Source organism: Neodiprion fabricii, chromosome 4 (genome assembly GCF_021155785.1).
Source record: "Neodiprion fabricii isolate iyNeoFabr1 chromosome 4, iyNeoFabr1.1, whole genome shotgun sequence".
NCBI classification, from domain to species: Eukaryota; Metazoa; Arthropoda; class Insecta; order Hymenoptera; family Diprionidae; genus Neodiprion; species Neodiprion fabricii.
This window is the reverse complement of record NC_060242.1, coordinates 29,352,231-29,374,751: the sequence shown is the minus strand read 5'-3', so window position 1 is coordinate 29,374,751 and position 22,521 is coordinate 29,352,231. Positions and strand designations below refer to the sequence as shown.

The 22,521-nt window shown below is 38.1% G+C and overlaps 2 protein-coding genes across 2 annotated transcripts in view; one reads left to right on the top strand and one right to left on the bottom strand.

Annotated features, from left to right (window-relative positions):
- The window catches only part of LOC124180943 (synaptotagmin-7), a 206,071-nt gene extending 189,182 nt beyond the window's left edge, over positions 1-16,889 (bottom strand). The window contains exon 1 of the mRNA XM_046566914.1: positions 16,780-16,889. The gene's annotated coding sequence lies outside the window, so the exon portion shown is untranslated. The remainder of the gene's footprint in view (positions 1-16,779) is intronic.
- LOC124180945 (biotinidase-like) lies at positions 7,754-22,444 on the top strand. Its single transcript, XM_046566921.1, has 9 exons — positions 7,754-7,963; positions 11,119-11,245; positions 11,359-11,481; positions 18,957-19,094; positions 19,173-19,306; positions 19,716-19,927; positions 21,576-21,677; positions 21,775-21,928; positions 22,257-22,444. Exons 2-9 carry the CDS (start codon positions 11,180-11,182, stop codon positions 22,297-22,299), a joined length of 972 nt encoding a protein of 323 aa, XP_046422877.1. The 5' UTR covers positions 7,754-7,963; positions 11,119-11,179; the 3' UTR covers positions 22,300-22,444.
- The last annotated feature ends 77 nt before the right edge of the window (positions 22,445-22,521 follow it).

The window sequence follows — 22,521 nt, the reverse complement described above, 5'->3', positions numbered from 1 at the left end:
TGCGTCTAGCCTCATCGAGAGCTCCGCTGTTCATCAAACCGATTTAAAGTAGCCTAGTCATAACTGCTCCAGAAATGTGGGACATATCGACTGCAGAGAAGATGAGGATGAAAATATAACTTACCATTAAAAATAAGAAAAAAAATGTCTCTTCCCGTGGTGCAAACGACGCGAATTATATCGAATTCCACACGGTAGAAATATCAAAGCATAGGCAACACCCTGGCCGAACACACTCGATAATACGCGTGTTTGATTCTCTGTACGAATACGTAGCTGCTTGCGTTCTCTGTACATACGTAACCCTGCGAGAGTGTGTAACGACACGAGCAATCACGTTCGACGTGAGAAACTACACAGGTATAGATACGCGGTGGAGAGAAAGGGGTTGATTTGCTTGCTGTAGATGCGCGGATGAGCGATTGGTCTGCAAGCTCAACTTCGAGTTATCCTAGGCCCAGGGGAGCAGCTGCGCCGGGTTACAGTTGTCCGCGAAATCTGTAGATACGGATGAAGAGACAGAACGATCAGTCGGAACGTGATGGAAAGCAGATGAGAAAAGAGACAACTATATTCGCGCGGAGCGTTAGTGTAGTTGATACAGTTGTCTCATCAAAGCCAACTGTTATGCAGCGTACAAATTCGCGATGAGTCTGTACAGTATGGGCCGCTTGACGTTACGTGCTTCGCGTAATATTCACAAACAGATTCTCAGAATCAATTTTTCTCGTCATTCTATGATAGGTCACCTGTGTTTACGTGGATTTAGATTTTTAGAAAGCTATTTAATTTATTGAACAAGCGTAAGCTTCAATTCATCGGAATAGACCACTCTACGAAAAAAAAAGTACTCAAATTCTTTGGTCCCATAATCGTGAGTAACTCGGTCCAGTCTGATTCATGAATGTATGTTTATCTCTTTGTACAGTACAAGTCAGAATATGCGCAGGAGGTATACGATTAAAAATGTAATTTAACACGCATTGTTTCAAAACGCAAAATGGATACCGCAGTATTTGCTCGAAGTGAAATTTCCTCGACTCCCACTATCAGCCAAAACTTCGGAAACATACAAGGTGTCCCAATTTAAAAGACGCATTACATTTTCAGCCGACCTAATCGTTCAATTGGAAAATGTGTCCCACAAAAGTTTTATGGTTCAGAGGGGGACGCATGAAGAATTTTTTTCACGCGGTCCAGCATCGTAACTGGTGATGCTGTGGAGGATCAACCAGTTTTTTTAGATGGAATCGTGCATTTGGGACGCGGAAGACTCAACCTCCCCACGTCTTGCTAAATTTAATTTTTTGTTGTATCTCACGAACTATTCACTTTATAAAAAAAATTACCTGAGAAAGTTGTACATTTTCGAATAAAGAGTATTTGAGTTGAAACAAAAATATATGATTCCATTTAAAAAAAAACTGGTCCATCCTCCACAGCAGCACCAATTATGATGCTTGAACCGCATGAAAAAAATTCTTCACGTGTCCCTCTCTGAACCATACAACTTTTGTAGGACATCCCTGTATAATGTCACGAGGATCAAAGAGAAATGCCATCTGTGTGATCGATGTGACGCTGATCGACTCATCCAACCAACAGTGATATACACAAGTTGTATACATATGTGAGGCATGTATCTCGCTAAATTCCGGTCTGGTATTGCGTACTGCGATTGTAATATAATTATAGCCGTATTATCTTTCCACCCATTGTTTACGGTGATTGGCGAGAACAAAAAGTTCGCATTACAAATGAGTTAAGAATGTATCTATAGGTTGGTCTATATATATATATTATTTATTCGTCACAGAAATGAAAGATTACAAAGTACACGTTCGAGTACCCTGACCAACACCGTTGTGTTCTTTTCCATATTTTCTTTTACTCAGGGCGGTTGGAGTGAATTTAAGTAAGGTTCACGAAGCCCTGTTACACATATTTCATCCTGATTTGAACGATCATCGGCCACTCTTGCCATTAGGCCGTGTATTTGGAAAAATTCAAGGAGATCTTAACCAAATTGCTCTAAGCTCTCTCGGTCTAGATTTTCTGCAGAATCGGGATCTTGCGTCGAAGAACGCAAACGCATCTCACGCACGCCTGAGACCCAAAACGATCCCTGATCTGTCTTCCCTAAAGCTCCTGCTATATGTTATGAAAAATATGAATAATGTCCCCGCGCCTTTCTTCCCAAGACGAATACGTAGATGGAGGACCCTTGACGGAAGACGCGAACCCGAATGTACGTAAATATCTACGCCTTTCTTTGCGAACCCTCAAGTTCCCGGAGGTATAGGTACGAAACCAATTCACTCTGAATGGGACTCCGGGCGACCCTGAGTTAAGTTCCTTTTCTTGCTCAGACCTTTTGCTCGAGAGTCATCACTCCTTATCTTGACACGTCATTTTTACGACTTTTAATGGTAACGGTCGCCACTGATTTCACTTCCTCTTCGAGTGCTGAAATAATCTGCAGTTTTATCAAACGTGCGATTTCATCGTGACTGGTTTTAACGATCACGTTGAGACGGAGTCAACTATACTCTGATATAATCTGGGGTCGAAGCGGTCGTAGTCTTCTCATAACTCGATTACTAATCACCGCTCAACGAAGAATGTTAAAAAACTATTGCTTGCACTCCGTATAATTAATCACTCCATCATTCCTGCGATTTAAATAATTCTGGTCCCAGATCCAGAGCCTGGATCCTAAGCTCAGCCATCCTAAGCAAAGTCCAACTTACGATATTGGTGCGGTTGAGATCTCGTGTCGGAATATTTGAGCACATTGCATTGGTGGAATTTTACGTAAAAAATTCCACAATCGTAGGTGATTCTCCAGCCTCTTTTAGTCTTCTTTGCTCTCGTATTAGCCAACTGCTAATTCGTACTTGTAATTGAGCTTTAATCAATGTGCGATTCGTTTGGTAGCACGAACGATTTTATAGTTATGTAACAACCTTAGGGATTCCAATTTAACGCTCATGGCTGACGTTGCATTCCCAACTGAGTTTGTTGTGACATGATTTCCATTTGCGTCTTATAAGCAATCTTCACATTAGGGGTGCCTAATTTAAGCTGCACAGGGCAGCTGAGTTTGCTGTGTTGCTGCAAGGTTGTTAGCTTAGTTAGCTTTCCAAAATTAATTACGTCCGCAAACTAGATGCCATACTGAGAAAAGATTTTACTTACTGTTAACAAACGTATATTTGGATATGGAGAAATAAATGTTTTGATATTATTATCAAATTTTGATTGAGCCAAATATGATTTGTTAACTATTAACATGATTCTATCGATCATCATTTGGCTTAATCAAAATTTGATAATAATACCAAAACATTGTTTGGCTTAATTAAAATTTGATAATAATATCAAAACTTTATTTCTTCATATCCAAATATACGTTTGTTAACGTACAGTTTAACGGATATATTTATCCTGCGTTCAGAACTTTTTATTACAAGTAAGCCGCCAAGTTTGAAAAACGGAGAGGTTAGTAAGAGCTACACAAGACAGACATGAAGACGAGCAAATTAACTCAACGCTGATTCATCTACGATCCAAGAAGAAGCTCCATTAATAAAATTTAATAATACGCAAATTTCATTATATCTAGTAACGATAAGCGTCATCAGTTCCTAGGTGTGCTGAATATTCTCGCTGATCGTGAATAACATCGTCGTAAGGTTTTCCTGTACGGATAGTTTGTCTATGAATAGAGAAAAGTATATACACACGTGTACAATATGAGACGTTCCATGCCAAATTCAGCAGTCTCGACCCTACGCCATCACTGGTTTCAACCGTAAGTTTTTACGCCGCTGTCCTAGCTCTAAAGCATTTCGGTAAGTTGGAATGAGGTAATGAATTTTACCGCGAAAAATTTAATTTGGCAGCTTGTTTCTTTTCTTACGATGAAAATTAGAGACCGGAAAAATAACCGTGACTTCATTTGATTCAACCGAATTCATGTTCGATATGGTTTAAAATATCTCCATAAATGTCAGACTGTAGTTATGAATTCGTTTCATTTTTTCTATGTCCTCAGGTTGCTGCCTTCGTAAGACTTTCATCCGCCTCGAACCCAATATCTTTACCTCCCGAGCATTGACAACAGTAAGCACAACGTTTTTCGGTGCCGCGTTTAATAATTTTTTCAAAAGTCTGAACGCTGTCAGCATCGTTTGTAAAACGAACAAAGCAAAATCTTAAGTTTGAAAAGTGTCGCAAACTTTTAAACTAATCATAGGGTCTGATTTGAACCTCCGTCACACTCTCGAAGGGTGCTGCCAATCAGTCAGTAAATATTTCACATTGTCCATATTTTCGCAGTACCTACTTTATCTGCAACCAGTCTATCTAGAGCTCCCCAATTTTTACACCTCGTCATCGATCCGTTTGAAAAATGCACGTTGTTGCGAGTTTTTTTTTTTTTTTGTTGCTATTTTGGGCAATTTATACTGATATAAAAATTGATCGTATTCATTGATACAACATCGCTGAATTGAAATTCCAAAACGGCTGTTACATAATTACGTCGAAAATGCAGAAGACAAGGTTTGATATTAAGAATCAAGATTATTGCCCATATTTTTACGTACGTGCAGGAAATATCTTTGCGTAATTAATCATAGATCCATTTTTATTACTGTTAATAACGAATTAAATTCTCCTGCATAACTTAAATTTGTTAATTTTTAGTCGCCTAGTTTACTTCACATAATGGATAACTATTTACCATACGGTTTATCAGGCTCATTACTTCTCTCGACGGGTAAAAATGTGCGAATTATCATCTTTTGTGCTCATTGATTGATACAAAAGCGGTGCTCAACCAGCCGTTTATTTTATACAAAGTTGAGAGCTGCAGACTAAAGTGAGCCGATCGATAGACAGCTGGGAGAGAATGAAGAAAGGGACAATGGAAAAATGGTGTAAGGACAGACTGAGAGAGGAAGAGACAAAGAGTAACGGAGAACTCTTGTCGTTTCAAAATGTTACATATTAATTAGACAAACATTAATTTTCAATTTCCCTCAGCTCGAGATAATTGATCTCAAATGCCAATTTGGATAATTAATCAATTCAGAAATATACCACAATGCTCAACGGTTGGTAGATTAATTTAATATTACAAGTAATGACTTTTCTTGGATGCACTCTTCGAATCGTTAGGAACTCCGCAGCTATTGAAATATCGTACAATTTATCATGGATCGTTTATAATCTTGCAAAATGAAAGGCTCGGTAAATGGGTCTTCGTAAAACTGTAGGTAATTGGAATATCTACCTAATGCTTTATGTAATCATGCAAAACCCGTACAAATATACGTGAGACAGATGTCATTTGTCAAAACAAGATCGCAGTACGCCGTGAAGAGTATCTTACATAAACCTGAAGGTATCTGCGGAGTCTTGAGCTTGTACTAACTCGCATCTCAAAAGCTCTGAGATCTGTGATCCATTTTCGAACATTCTCGATGATGAAGTTACTTTCTTCCAAACTTGAGGAAAATTTCGCTCGGTCTGAATGACAAAATGTAATTTCGCAACACCCAAGTCTTCTTGGAAATATACGTACATCAGTAATCGAAATGAAGCTTGTGAATGAAGTTTCCAAAGTGTTTCTCACTGTTGAAAACACCCACAGGGATTCGCGGTGGAATCGGTACGGAAAATGGCACTAATGTTCGTTTAACTTATAAATGCGTATAAGAATTTGCATCGTTTCCAGCGGCACGGTTTCCGGACTGACTAATTACAGCTTGAAGTAATGAATTCTCTGATCATTCGTTAAAAAACAAAGAAAGATGATCTTAATTTCCTCCATAAATAATTTTGGGCTAATTAATTACAAGATGTTCGTCTATTATTTAGTGTCACGTGACGCACTCAAAAGAGAGTTTTACTGAAGCAAAGAAATGCCGAATAAAAATATTCGTGATAAGTATTTTTCAGCGTGCACAAGAATCAAACGGCTTTTCTATCTGGATATTTACAGTTGTTTGTTTGTCCACCGTTAACCAATAGTCATGTGTTTAACTAATAATTGACAACGAATTAGTGCACTCTTTTGAGATCGTATGGAAAGCTGAACATGGTAAATGACTATAAAAAATGAATATAATTTGCGACAAGAATTGGAGAGAGTTGGAAACGGATTTAAATGCTATTGGTTAAGAAAAAAGATTTTGTACCAAGTATGTATGTGTCAGGGCCAATATTCTCTCGATTTTTTTTTCCAACTTACACTTACCCCCTTTTTTTAATTCTCCTCTTTAATTGTTTTTGGATGCCACGTTATATAACTGAGATCGTGAGATGATCGAAACTATAGAATAAAATTTCTTCTGATTATTTGAAAATAATTCAAAAGTTCAGCACATTCGAAAAGCCCGGGCCGGGCGCCTCGCCTGCGTTGGCCTCTAGCCAATCAGAAAAGTCCATAAGCAATGAGTCTTGCGGTCGCAACCAGCCCCCTGACACACGCTGCTAAAAGTGATTCGCAAAATGTCCTTCGATTATGCCGCCAATTTCCACCACTAGTGGCGCTAGTAGTTACCTGACGAGCTTGCGCGCGGTCAGCGAGGGCAGCGAGCTCGTCAGAAGTCTACTAGCGCCACGTAGAGAAACTAAAAAACGGGGACAAGACGCGTACAATTTTTTAATATACGAGCAGTGGTGAGTGTCAGGGGACTGGTCGCAACTAACGACAAGGCAACCAATCTACCACAGTACGTAGATTATCAGTTCTTATGAATCAGTACGACTGACGGGTTGTTCGCACGCCGAAATTGATTCTGCGAAAGCTAATTTTACTCCGTTGCCAACGTAATCGACTAGGGAGAAAAATAACCTACCGCCGAATCAATTTCCACACGCTTACAGCGGATGAGAGTATCTGATTTCAAATGAAAAAATATATTCACACTACACTTACTGTCACGTATGTTTTCATGGAGAACTGTTTAATCTTTCAAAGGATATTGTCTAGTTGAAAAATAATAATTTGATCGATAATTTGAAAAATACACTTCTTTTTAGCCCAATAAAAACTTGTTGTCTCGATCAACGTCTGTGTTTAATAATGATACTTGTGCGTATTTTAAGAATTGAAGATCCCTTCATTGCTACGCCAGAACAGCTGTTAACGCGTCTACTGATCTTGAGAAGGAGAATTCGAGGTAATACTATAGGTGGAATGTTTGCATGTAATTGCAAACATCTTTTGCACAAGATATTACAACGGGCCGAAAAATCTTACGATTACATTCGGAAAATTATGAATCTCCAACATACTATAAATATCTCTGATTCCCTGAAGGCTCGACATTTTACTCATCGTCACTGACTAATCGTACGCCTGTGCTCTGTGAAATTCTCCAAGAAGTCTATAAATAGAAACGCCGGGGACCGTATAAGAGGGTCCCAACAGGCCCCTGCGGGATACTGCTGAAACGAGCAGGCATTGATTCGGCCTTTTCACGAAACATCGAAACATACGCGTGGAGTGAAATTAATTTTTAACGTATAAATAATTCCACAGTTATTTCGGTGTTTCAAACGGCGATTGGAGCGACGAATTGAAGTTTATTAGGCAGCAATGGATAGACGAGCAACATACTAGCTGCAATCTGGAATTGTATATCGAATTAAAATCATCACGCCCGTTCGCTACGACATATTTCGACAAATCGTTCAAGCCTTATGTTCTCTTTCTCAATTCACGGCATGTATTTCGAACTCCCGCCCACATCCGTTTTCGTGCGCAGTTGCGCATCGCGTCGAGAAACTCTCACTTCGTCGACCAACCGGCCGCAGAATATCTGGCAGTTCCAGTAAGCCGACACTAACGGCAACGCCAGGTTTCATCGGCGAAAAGCTACGCCGGTAAGAAAAGATACTGCGAGAAATACGGCGGGAAGGAAATGATGGTGCCTTGGAATACAATTTGGTAAGCATTAAACTATTAGTGAATAAAGACAGGTGCACCAACTATGGAAAAAAAAGTTACAATAACCGATTCAGTGTTGTGAGACGCAGTAGAATAAAGAATGACCCGAAGAAAGGCGTTGTGCGTATGCTCCTTTCGAATTCAACGACCGAGTAGTCAACTGTTATGACTTTGGACTTGAGGTTTGTTTTGTGCGTATTTTAAATTTTTTAAAACGATGTACAAATTTCTCCTAGAAATTTTTTCTAACCGGTTACAAGTCGTATTAAATAATATACGTACAGAGTTATATGTATTTTATATTTTTGATGAAAAGTCAACAAGTTTCTGAGAGGTCGAGAATAAATGATTATTCTGCGAATAAACAGTGAAGCAAGTGATTTCTTTATTAATTTCTGTGAAAATAATTGATTTGAACGTGTATAAAAATTATACGCAAGATGCGGCAACATTGCGCTCTTGTATATCTATATTTGAATAATCTACATGTGGTGTCGATGGTTGCAGTGTTGCCTTGAGTTGCGTCGCATTAAGAGAATACATGTTTTACTTTATTTAGAATCGTTTATTTAAGGAACGCATCGGTGAATGTCTACTTTTCTTTGATGCAGGAATTTTAGAAAATCGAATCAATCTATATCAACGTTCATCCTGTGCGTGTAACTTTTTTTCACATCACATCAAAGTTCACATAATTATTTTTTCATCGAATACTATTAATTAAAAAAAAAAAAAAAAAAAAAAAAAAAAAAAGAATAAAGTTCCTGTAACTTTTTTCGTTTTAGTATCGAACCTCCTTGAGGGCGTGCCTTGCTCGATCTCGGTGAATATCGAAGTCCACGTATCTCAAACGCGGAAAAAGACGCGACAGCCTCATTCTGTACACAATGATAAACTAAACACTCCGATAGATTTTCATTTGACGCAAAATTAAGAAATGGGACAGATTCTACAAAATCGATATAATAAATTCGTAGACTGCATGCCATTTCTTTATTTCTGCGTCAAATGAAAATGTTCTGGAGTATTTTTGTTCAGAATTGTGTATAGAATGATGCTGTTAAAGCCGTTTTCACGTTTGAGATACGTGGAATTCGATACTTGGAAGTAAATACGTCATGTCGAAATCGATCCCATGGCATGTCCTTAATGCGTTTAATTAATTATTCTCGGGATACGCCCGAGTTGTTATGTTCGTATACAGTATATTTATACGTTCCCCGGTGTACGTGCCCGGAACACTTACCGCACTCACAAAGCCACATGATGTGGGAATTCCCAGAATTATCACGCTGGAGGAAAAATTGGCTAGCTACGTAAATTGATGAATAAGAATTCTCGTAAATGGTTTGCGTCGTTTCTTCAACTTTTTGGACACTGTTTTTTTCGTCTTGTGAACACTAGGATCGCTGCGATTGGATAAGTCATAAATGTAGACTATGGAACAGAGATAGAAACAAATTGTTGACTCTCTGTAACGTAAGTTAACAACAACGGTGCCTCAAAAGTTGAAACACCGCCATCGGCAAAATTCGGCGAAGCTGCAAGGCTTGCATATAAGACCGTGGGGTTGCTAAATTTCTCAACATTTACAAATTGAGGCTATTGCTTGCTTATCACGCGGGGTTGGGAGTCAAACGGAATCATTGACAAACGGTATATATGTGTACGCGACTATCGACTTATTTTGTCTCATTCCCCGACAAGCAAACTTCGCTAGAATGGTGCTGGTAGTTACTTTCAATGAGTCATATCGATTATTTACAGCGTTTCATATCGGATACTGCGGTCATAAAGTATGAGAAATTATTAAAGTTTGCTAAAATTAAAATTAAAATTACCAAAAGTTGTTCTTATCCACGCCTAAGCTGTTGTGAAATTTTAAGTAATAAATTTTGGAAAGTTGTACTGTAACTAATATCTTTTGCTCGAGACTTGTAAGAATCTCATTAACGGAAATGCTACTTTAACATCGGCTATTCGATTTACTGACGACACAGCAGATCCCGGGTCTTTTGTTTGCGATGAAATCCGCTTTCAAACTCGGTAAGCGCAAAAAAGTTACAAAAAAAGAAGAAGAAAAAGACGGAAAAATATTTGATTTCAGAAGATTTATAAGAAGTTTTAACTGCGCATACGAGTTGCTAATATTATTGAAGAAGAAAAGCTAACTCGACTACTTTGATGGGCGTAAGTCTACGAGTCAATTATCGTAGAAGGAGAGACAATGTCGTGACTCAGTATGCAGTCCGGGAGCCAGTGAACTTTGTTTGGAACTTATTTTCGTACGCGCTATATATAGATGAGATTTCAAATTTGTTTCAAAATAATTTTTCAAATCTCTAAAATCTATTGAGGTACAGTAATGTTCATTAATGCCTTTCCCTTCCGGCTAACTTTTTTTCGCTCCGAAACAAAATACGATTTGGATTCTATACGAAATGACGCTGAAGTCAGCAGCCAGAGTTAGCAACCAAACGTGTTAAATTTTTTTGGAAACAGAAAAATGCAGTTCAGTTTTATCCGCACAATTCTGTAAAAAATTGGGGGTTCGTGCTATTTCAAAATATTTTTAGTTTCGGACTGCACTGCCTTATTCGAATGAACATTAGAACGTTTATCTGCTGTTACTGTACATTGGTTTTTGCGGTTTTACGAATAATACTGCTTTTATTCATAACGTATCGTTGACAATAACTAGAACATGTTACAATGATTTCGGCAGAGTAAAATTACAGCTATGCAATTACTCACTTGTGATCAATTACTGATCCCCATATTAATCTCTGGACATTTAAGACCTTGTACATGCATAATAACACTGTTAATGTCATCTATTGTTGTCTATTGGAGTAATGCGCGATATGAAATAAATTCCTTACCCCTTCATATTATTCCTTGTGATGATTGTACTACCAGGTTGAGACTACTCGGTGTATCCATGCATCTCTCTTTGAATATTTTCGATTGTTTATGTTTTTTTTTAGTGAAACAAACTTGATATGAACTTTATCGTTGAGGGTTATTGTCTTCCGATCAAATGTTATAGCACTGTAGCGCTCAAAAGACCAAGTGAAAAAATAACAACGAACACTGACACATAAACTAAATTAACTCGTTTCATTCACTTTAATGATGGTTACCAATTATTGCAGAAGTTGGCCAGCTTTTTTGAGACGAAATCAGATTGTCGCCATACAACGGGTTAAAGCCGTCATGATGGAGTTTTTGATACGTCCTCTACTTTTGATACTGCTAATCGCCCAGATGCAGTCAGCTCAGGTACGAATATCATTCCATACATTAACTTATTTTCCTCAAATACATTCAAATATCCACGGCTACTATTTTACGAAAACGGATAATGTAACTAAATCAGTTTTCTCGTTGTTCAGGATTCGTACAAAGCCGCTACTTTCGAATACAAACCCGAATACATCCCGGACGATCCTTTGGAAACTATGAGACTAAATGCTAAAGAATTTGAGAAGCAGATAGAAACTGTCTCCAAAGAACATGTAAGTTGTGTGTCTAGAGACAAAAAACTGGCGACAAAGATCGATAATTGATCATGACGATATGACTCTTCTTGACCGACATATTCAAGTTATACATAAGTTACGGTTTTCATTAATCTTGTAAACGGATGTATAAGATCAACAATGATTTCTTCATTACACTCGATTATTTCCAAAAAATAGCATGACACGACGTACGATTTCTATATGTAAAATCGACAAGAATGTTTTTACCTAACTACCCTCCTACAGTTTATACACAAACTGTGTCGTAGTTAGTTCTGTACTCTACATATTGCCGACGTCAATGCATCACTTAAGGTGCCTTGAACGTGGTGTCACGGATTCCATTTGAGAGATTTAACGAGACTACTCATTCTTTCGTAGAACTTTGAATAGATTGAGAATTTCTCGTAAAATGATCATGCTATTGATTGAAAAGTGCCCTTTGGAGAGCTAGAGCTGAACAAATATCGTACAGATTTTTCATGTATATATAAAGCCGCGTGACAGGCTTCGATATCATATTTTGAAAATGATTGGATTATTAATTAATATGATAATTTATCAGCCTTAGCCGGCCAGAGTTTACGTCCTAATATCAAAACGATCGTATCACAAAAAGTTTAAAATCGATTCGACGATTTAGGAAAGAATCAAATGGTCTTCCGCGTATGTAAACACTTTAATCGTTCACGCGACACTACGAGTACACTAGCCAAAGGCGAGTATCCTTGTGCCAGTCAATGACGAATATTGAAAATAGGTCGTAGCTTCCTTGTTTCGCACAATTCTTTACACGACAAGAGTATGTTGGGCGTTTTTTCACGAAGCTCGGAATCGAGGATAGGATCTCACATTGCCAGATTTGTTCGCGACGGCGCATGTGCGCAGTACTGAAAAGACCACTCTCAGCTCCCAGAACTTAAAAGTCATCTGTTCAGTACTCCGCGCATGCGCATTCGTAGACTCACTCAGCCGTCATAGAAACGGGTACTTTGCGAACGGAAAACACGCATGGAAAAACGCGTAAAACATGCTTGCGTTGTATAAAACACCTCAATTCGCTCGGCTTGGTAACTGTCGAGTAGTATAGAGTGAAGGAATATTTATTTCACTCTGATTGACACGGAATTAACGACAAGTTTAAAAATTATCATTTTTATCGCTCGTTGTCTGCAACAAATGTTGTTCATCAAAATGACTTGATGCAGCAACGACAATAAATTTGTCTTTATTTTCAATTTACTCACAATACACTGTGCTTCTGTTGGAGTGTTCCTGTAGAACTGAGGTCAAATCTCTACTTCCGACGCTGTATCAACTAGCATAATCATAAAGCTGTTTCGTAGATATAAGGTAACGGCTGTAACTTACACAAGCTTTGCAGATAACACGGGAAGTACAGTTCCGGACGAATAATGAGGCAAAGTCTGTTGTGTGCAGTTAATTTAATCATTAATGCGAAATCTCGCCGACATTCTTATTTTCATATCGAAATACTTTGCGATATGATTCTTTTGACGAGTTACAAGTGCACTAATAATTAATTATTGTTAGTGCTTGAAGAACACGCGACAGACGTTCTATTTTCTGGCTATCAACCTCGTGCACAAATTATAAGTATGTATGTACAACATATTTTACTGTACATACGCCGTGCATCAGACGTGTATAAATAATGCAGAGTGTAGATATTTGTCTTCAAACTTCGCAAGACGTGTTGTACATATTGTACATTCATTGGCCCGTTTACCATCGCGTGTCGTTATCCGATATTGACGAATGTTTCGAAATCGTTTGACTGGCAGTTTCTCGCACTCGTTGAAGTTATATTTTAAGAGAATTTTTGCTATGAAACATACACAATCGTACAACAAAGTTGAACAAAGTAAACGATCAATACGAAATTGGAAATATATACCGATGGCGCCAGATATTTTAATTCCCGCTCAGAATACATGATTGATTATAAAAATGCGGTCGTTTATACAGGTGCTCCGTTCTACGGGGTATTTTGAAAATCGTCGAATTCTAAAACTAAATTTTCGATTAATCATTTTTTCGTTCATCATTCTACCTGGATAAATCCCTGCTGATTGCAATCAGGTGAAAAAAATGTAAATTCAATTTTCCGTTCTCCTCACACCGATGACGAATCACTCGATCGAACGGCCTCTAATATCTTTCACATACCCGCAAGAGTCACGGACAGGCAACATTTGTTCTTTCCACTAGATTTGCAACATAGCGTATTTCTCGGTTATAGAGATTTCACCATTCCCTCCATCACTCGGTCAGTGATCAATAAAGATTTTGAGGTATAAACAGAGGTTGCTTTGCACCGATGGAAAATTTTTCCGCAAGGTTAAATGACGCGGAAGTATCTAATATACAAAATTCCGGTACGGTTGTGGCCTGCATTTGAGATTACGTCGAATACATTGGCCGGTTTTGACGCGCGTTATCGGTGGCAATTCCTTGCCTTCTACAGTCCGCTTTGAGAAGTGGGAAAAATCGAAGTATCAGTTTACCTTAGCGGCAACTATTGGTGAAACTTCTGAGATCGATTTATACCTCAACGATCCTTCCCCATATCTATATTCCTCCCTTGAGCCCGGCTAATAATTAATTGGAGCCTTGATAAATTAGCTTTTACTCAATATATCAGCCCGAAGGTCTTGTGATTGCGTAGAAAGTCGATTGCAGATTGTAAAATGAGGGTGAAATTTGAACGGCTTGCCAAAGTCAAACGAAATCTCAGACCGCACCTCCACCTTCATTCACTGTGCAATTCCTCTTACATACCGACTCACAGAAATTCTTCTGCACGGACAAGGCGTTCGCGGTGTTGAAGACACCCAAATACCTCCAAGAGTCTCTGATGGTTTGTGTTGAAACGTCTAACGCGATTATCTGTCTCAGCTCTGAGAGGCTTAGATAGATAGAAAGAGATAGAGAGAGAGAGAGAGAGAGGAAGGGAGGAGTTCGACTGTAGCATGGCAAACGGTAATTCGATCAACCGCCACTACAAGTTCTCGACTTTATATGTATGTACATATGTACAGTACGAGTCGTAGATACATTACATCCAGGTAGTATATACGCCAGGTATTTCGATCGCATAGGTACAGCTACTTTTCTACCCACGCATAATTTAGGCGTATAAACGTTAAATTGACACTTCGAATTCGGAACCGCATTCTACATTTATCATCTGCACATTAGTAACTCTTATCGAATTTTTTTCGGACCGCAATCTGACAACCTGCTTCTGCAAAGCTGCAGAATCGGAGTGGAATTGTGTAGCGAAGGCGGTACAAGTCGTCGGTGAAAAAACTTTACGAAACGCTGAGAAATCTTCAGTACGGTAGTTTTAAGTCGTGGCAGTGACGTTGGTAATCTAATGGTGATGATTCTGTTTTTACAAATGTAACGCATTGCGACGCGCAACTCGCCGTTGGACGTCGTGCAGACCAATTTCGCGGACTACCCTTCAAGTTCCAGTTGATATGAATCCAACGAATTAACGAGGGAGATTTAACTACTACTTCTGGACACCACATCGATGCTCGAAAAGGGATGTACGAAAACTAGAGTATAAGTCAGTGAGCGCTGATGCAAGTGCAGTATTCAAGGTATTTCTCTTATTATTAATTTATATTTCACGAGAGTCAACAGTGTACTGGGCTTTGTAACGAAAATTATACATAATACAATGTCGAAATTGGAAGCAAACTTTAACGTGTCCTAATAAACGGGTTCAACAAACCCATTAGAGGAATTATTATAGTTTTATGTCTTCATTCTTTGGCAAGCCATCCCCTCTACCATATAATATTATGAAAAGCTTATTGTAAGGTAGTAGATTATTTCCGTCGCAAGGCTCTAGATTTTATGTGATGTTCTTTTTGATGTAACTCAACATGTTGAAGCAATATCAACCGAACGATATCAATTTCTTGGTCTTCCGTTAAGAGGATGCCCTGGTCGATTTCGACGTTGACGTATATTACATACATACATATCCAAATATCGAAGTACGCGTATCTCAAACGCGGAAAAGGGATCAACAGCCCCGTTCTATACGTAATTCTGTACAACAACACTCCGCCACATTTTCCATTAAAACGGAAATAAAAAAATGGCCCGAATTCCAATAAATACCAAAAGTAAATTCGTAGACCTATGCGTGTGTTCAATTGTATAACATCGTCCGTCAAGTACCACAAATCATAGGTTCTTCTTTTGCGTTGAGATTTTTGCGTGAAACTCAATTATTTTTGGGTGTCGGCATTGAATATAGAACGGGGCTATCATGACCTGAATCGGTTTGGAAAATAGTTAAAATAAGTGACACGTACATACGAAAGTAATTTTTTCTACATTTCGATGATTTTCGTAACTTCGTTAGATCCTAATACCTACTTATAAACCATCGAGTCCGAAAGGAACAATCTGCTACGTATTAGCATCGTGTCGAAGATATATTCATTTTTTGTCAAAATCGACAGGAACTTCCTCTTAGTTAGCGATAACTACTCTAACGATTCGAGTAAGCCCGCTAAATGGTCACAACTAGAGCTGATGAGAGTTTGACCGATGGAATTGGGACAGGCGGTGTGTTTCTTCACGAGTTTCAACTACGTTCATAAGAAGCCGGTCTTTTGGTCAATGACTCTCCTGGAGGAACAAGGTACGGAGGTTCTAGTCTCGGTAATAGAACATCAGCTACGAAAGAGCGACTAACGTGTTATAAAAAGCAAAGTTACCATCAAGACAGACATTTCAAACCCAAAAAGTAAAAACTCCAAAAACAATATCAAAATTAAAGAGAGACTGTTTAAAAGGAAGAATCAAAATCACTCAAGTGAAATCCAAGAGTCAAGTGCATCGATGAGAAGACAATTATTTACAATTTCAACAATATACACCCTTTTAAAGAATTGACACACGGAATGAATGAATGATGGAATGGATGAACGAATGAATCTTAAACTTAAGGACGGCTAGTGTTGTATATATATTTTGACACGAGAATAAAAGAAATCGTGCTATTTTCTTCGTACCTTATAAAATAGACGTAAAGTTTATTTGTGAAAAAAAGAATCTTATCTTGTAAATACTACACTATATAAAATTTGGAGGGTAAACTTACGAAATGAATAGTGCAACATCCACCCAGATCACAGAAAAATATTTACCCGTGGATTTGTAATTTCACTATTCTTTGAGCGGATGTATTTATGAAGTAAATTTTGGGATAAATTGAAAATATCAGCGAATTTGTAAAATTACCTTCCACGTGTATTGTAACGAACAGCTGATTCTACCGTACATACAGACCGGTCACCCGGTGTCGGGCACACACCCACAGCCGCCAGGTTTACGCTCACGGATCTTCCGATCTTCCCACACTAACGACACTGGACAGACTGACGACGATTCGAGAGGGAGATACGCCTTACTTCTACCGACAACGACCGACAACTTGACCGAACGAAATCGGGTGACGTTCGGCAGCTCGGTAGCAGATCTGATGCAAAGCGCACAGCTGACTAAACGCGTACTTCATAGCTCAGGTACCTGGCCAAAGTGGCAGGTGACCACCATAAATTATAGCAGAATATCAAAACTTGGAAATTTTCACGTCGATAGATTCACTTCGTAAAAGAGTATCTTATTTAACGAATTCGAGGTATTGTGTTGAAACAACTTTGTTGCTTGGAAAAATTTACTCTGTCGAAACCGAGGCAATAGGGTAAATTGCAATACTATTGCGTTCCGTATGAAAATTTTATTTGATTCCGATCACGAAGGCTAAGAAAAATAGGTGTATTGCCATAAAGCGTGGATTCAGTTTGATTTTATACTTTTCATTTGTATTATTCTTCCTTATATTTTACTTTATAATTTGCATTAGATTTTCTTCCTTTGATCGTAAACCTTGCGGCCACTAGGCATCTTACGATTTTTGATTGTAAACATTCGTGCAGCAAAAATTAAATATTGTTAAATGAGATTTTTTTGCTTGCTTGATTGCTTATTTGATTAACGAGACCCAATCAATCGGATTTTAAATTAGGGTACAGTTTTGGAGAATCGTCGAACTGATACAACATCGGCATACGCCCGTGTCTGAAACTGTTGGTCCACAATTCTGAATCTAGTGAACAGCCACGGTCTAAAACACTCTGGTCTGTAGCATAGGCGATCACAATTATAGAAAAAAATAGGCACGGCAACTTCGGAATCGGGACTCCCAAATCTGCACACATTTTGATACCAAATGCAGTTCAGTTGAAAGTGGTAAATAAATTCGCACTTCAATTAGCATCATGTAACATTTTATATTATATTTTTTTTTTCGAAAAAAGTTAGATTAAAATTCTTCTTCAGCTCCTCAATTGTACAATTGACGTCCCTTCTCGTAGTTTAACACGACTGTTCCAAGTGAAAGTGAAAAACTTTATTGTCCGTGTGTTATTAAGATATCAAAAAAAAAAATTTTAAATCGTATCATTTAATTAAATGATTTAATTTAAACATAAAAACTAACGGTTACAGTGCTCACAGGATAGGAAACATAGCGGTTAGTAATTTTATCAATAACTTCATTGGTCTACAGCAAATTTTTCGTCACGAGCATCATGAATTTATCCAGATGGCTAAGTCGAAAGAGAAAGAACACCCGCTTGGTAAATTTACCACTTGGTACCCAAAATTATCTACGTGCATGCGTGTATAGGATTTAGGGAACTTGACATCCGTAAAAATGTCGCAAAACCGGCTTAGTCACGTGGCTCTGTTAAATATTTATTCAACCGAAGCCGACAGTTTAGATGTAGAAAGTTTGATGGATGTATTTATTACACGAAATTCCAAATCCGTGACTGCTTTTGCACTCGTTAAAACAATAAATGATGTACACAACGTTTTTTTATGTTGCAATAATTTTAACGACGGAGTTAATAAAAGTTGTTGATAAAATTAATTGAAAGTATCCCCCCCACTTGATAGTTACTCAACACCGGAAATATATCTGTTTACAATGCTATAGTATAAAATTTAAACCGTTATCAAACCAGTTTTTGTTATTCGTAAAATGTAACTTACGATTAGTCAAGCTGTAACTGGATATAGCGAGGTATAAACGACAACAACAACGATAACGATAATAATGATGATGATGTTGATAATGCTGATAACCAAAATTATAAGTGCACTAAAAACAATAGAAATCATGAAACTAATAAAAACGTCGATCGAAGTCATGAAAATCTAATCCAGAAATTTTAATAACTTTCCGAACAAACGAGATAAACTTTCTAGACGAAAGAGACACAATTTACTGAATAAACGAGACAAATTACGGGACGAACGCTTGCGAACTTTATCGTTCTACCTATACATCATATGATTTTGAGATCACAAATCTTAAAACGGAAATTTATTTAAAGTTGTTTTCTTTGCAGGCAAAAATCATAGTATTTCCTGAATTGGGGCTGACTTCGATACATTTACCGAATAGATCAGCTTTGAGCAATTGGTCTATCGAAGTCCCGGATCCTGAGAAAAAATCCCTGCCATGTAATGAATCCGGTATTCATGAGGTGAGTCATCAAATAACACTTTTCCCCAATCTGCGGGCCTTTTCAATATTAAAATATTAAAGATTCCAACGGTTTCAGGTTCTCCGTAAAATTTCGTGTGCGGCAGAAAGGCGTAAACTTTACGTCGTGATCAACCTGGTTGAAAAGACAGACGACAACTGTCTATACTCCTCTAACGTGGTATTCAGTTCGGAAGGGAGAATAGTCGCAAGGTGAAAAAATTACTTCCCGTTTAGTAATATGTAAATCCTCCCGATGATAGCTATAACATTGTCCTAATAGTTATGGTTACTTTTACACTATACTCATTCATAGACTTTAATCGTACCCAATAAGCTGCACGAAAGTGATAGCCAAGTTAGCGAATGAGCCTTTGTTTGCAAACACAGCCCTGCAAGTGTATTAGATAATTTCAATGTTTGATTAACAAACGATTTTAATACCAGAGTTTAGTTTTATTTTCTACGTTACTACTTTAAAGACATTCTCTGGCAATTGTGGCAAAAATTCCGCGCTTATCCGACATTCCCAGCTTTAATGAAATCCTTGAGATTTCGAGGATTTTCAGAATTCAAGGCTTCACTGCCGCCCTCTGTTACATTTTATTTTACTTTTCCGTAGGTACCGGAAATATTATCGTTACAACGAATTCGGCGAATTCAATCGACCGAATGAACTAAATGCCACGGCTTTTAGTACCCCGTTCGGAACGTTTGGCGTGCTGATTGGCGCCGATATTCTCTACGAAGAACCAGCTCGGACATTAATAGAAAAGAACGTAAGACAGTTCGTTTATCCTTTAGCATGGGTGACCGTACTGCCGTTTTCGACAAGTGAGTTACCGTTTAATTACGTTATGAAACTAGAGGGGGTATCCACTTATAACATAGTTCAGACAGTCGTCTACGAAATGGTATAAAAGGGTATAAAATGGTATGAAATACTTTTGAAATGACATGCAATATTATGGAATACGTATCGGATGGTTCCAAATGATTGCGCAATAGTAACGAAATAGTATGAAATTCGTCTGAAATGGTCATGAAGTATTTGTACGATACGGTTACCCTGAGCATTACGAATGACCGTAATGACCGCAGTTTTTATTATTTCGAAAATATAAAAACAAAAAATTTTTATTCGATCTAATAATTTGAAGTTCGACTGTCTGACATGCATCTTATAATTCTCTCATATTAATTCATACATTATACAATAACTTGGGGTATCCGATTTTTGGATTTATTCAGTCAACTGCAATTTTTTATCTCATTTTATGAATTTTCTATTTCGTCATTTTTATGGTAATTGAAAAATAATGAAGACAACTAGAAAAAACTTCATTGTTAAAGGTGTAAAAATAGACGTTCTATAGTTCCGAGGGTAGTGTAAGAGCTTTGTTACTCCAGTCTGGCCCGTATACGCGTCGATTTGAAATTGTCAAACTTCATTCCACGAAAACTGAAAACTTTAACCTGGCAAAGATGCCTGATGCTTTATACATATGTATCTTGTGTTGCAATTGCTACGTATTATATGCTTATCTACGTATGTATGAGTTTATAATTCGCAAGCAAATGGATAGGAAAATACCAGGTTACAAGTCTGTGGGAGTTTTATCCCACTGGAATCAAGGCTGTGTAAGAAAGTTTGACCGTCAAGCTTCGCTGACTTCGTTTCATGAATTTTCCAAATAGAGTTTTACGATATGCGTAAAGTTTCACAAAATAGTAAATAATACGGTCCAAGCCAGTGACTGAAAAATTTCGCGCGTTCTCGATCAAAGTCACACCTTACACTGATATTTAGAGCAGCTGAATGGTTACGGATGAAATATTTTGTCGTAACACGTGCACGATTTTCGCGTTATTTTAACGCATTAAGCGAGACTAAAGTAACAGTTTTCAAACTGGCAGGCAAAGAAATAATTAAAACGACCGCTACACCGAGCAGCTGGCATTTTTTTAAATTTCTTTTTTGTCCGCTTATGCGGCAAAAAATTTTTCAACATTTTTCAATATTTTTAAGAAAATTATCAATAATTGTGACAAAATATGTTTATTTTCCTAACAAAACTAATTAACAAATATCTTCCCACTCATTTTCTTTCTAATAAGCGAAATTTTTTCACATAATCTAATAAGTACGTGGTTGCCGTGTCAGGAAACGATCACATCAGCCCCGCTTAATATCCCAAAAAAATGAGAAAGATCCATACATGCGTTACAAAAAATATGGTGTGCACCAAGGGCGAAGCAGGTTTTTGAACCTCGTGTGGTTGCAGTTCTCCCTTTAAAAAATCCCGTTTTACGCCCTTGGTACACAATATACTAGTAAACTGTTTGGAAGTGACAGGTGGAATCGTTTCTATAATTGATTTCTCCATTTTTCGACTTTCCAAATTGAGGCAAATAGCGGATAAGTGATTTTCATCAGATATCTCGAGTCCTCAAATAATTGACATGTTGGTTGAACTTTAAGGTTATCAGATGCAGCGGGCGTGGTCCAAGACTAACGATGTAACCGTGATATCTGCCCCATATTACCCAGGCCGTGAATATGTCGTAGGTGGTATATTTATGAGTAAGTATACTTCGAATGGCGGATATCGGCGGGTAAGTTACTGCGGTAAAGATTTTCGCTGGATGAAAATTAATCGGTATTTCAAACGGTATTGCAGGTGCAGGCTACGACCCTAAAGCTGCTAGGCTCAACTCTGCCACTGTCGGTATTGTGCCCAGAAAGGGGAGTGCATCGATCGATGAAATAAGTCAAAGTGTCACCGAACCGATAGGAAATGATTGTGTCGTTCGTAACAAGGACATCAAACTTAAGTATGCAAACATTAGATGGGTCCCAAATAAAATCGATAATGATACTAGTCAATGGACATGGGAGGGTGAGGGCATCAAATGCGAGTTCGAAGTTACCGCCGATTTATCGGCAAGAAAAACAGAATCATTCCAATTCTTTGCCTACACTGGAATGGATGACGTCCTTGGCGAAAAGTGCTCTTCGTTCGCCACCAGTGTTTGTGCAATCGTTAGGTGTGGCAGTAATTCGCTCGATAAATGCGGCCTGGTCGGAACGTCCGGAGTCACTTTCAGTAGCATAAAAATAAAGGCTACGTACAACCAAACAAAGCACGAACTGGTTTTTCAGAATACCTTGCAGCACGGGTATTATGAGATCCCGTCTACAATGATTTCAATGAATTCCACGGGGAAGATGGTACAGACGATGGTTCTGAGCTCGGAAGCGCAGGGATTGGTGGTTTTTGGAATTGTGAGGAAATTCTTTCTTGGATATAGTGAAAAGTCCAACGACACGGCCGATAAGTGCGTGAAGCTCCCAGCTAATACGAGTGATAAGCTTTACAACGATCCATCGCTTGTCCTCGATCGTAAATCTAATTTAACACGTGATG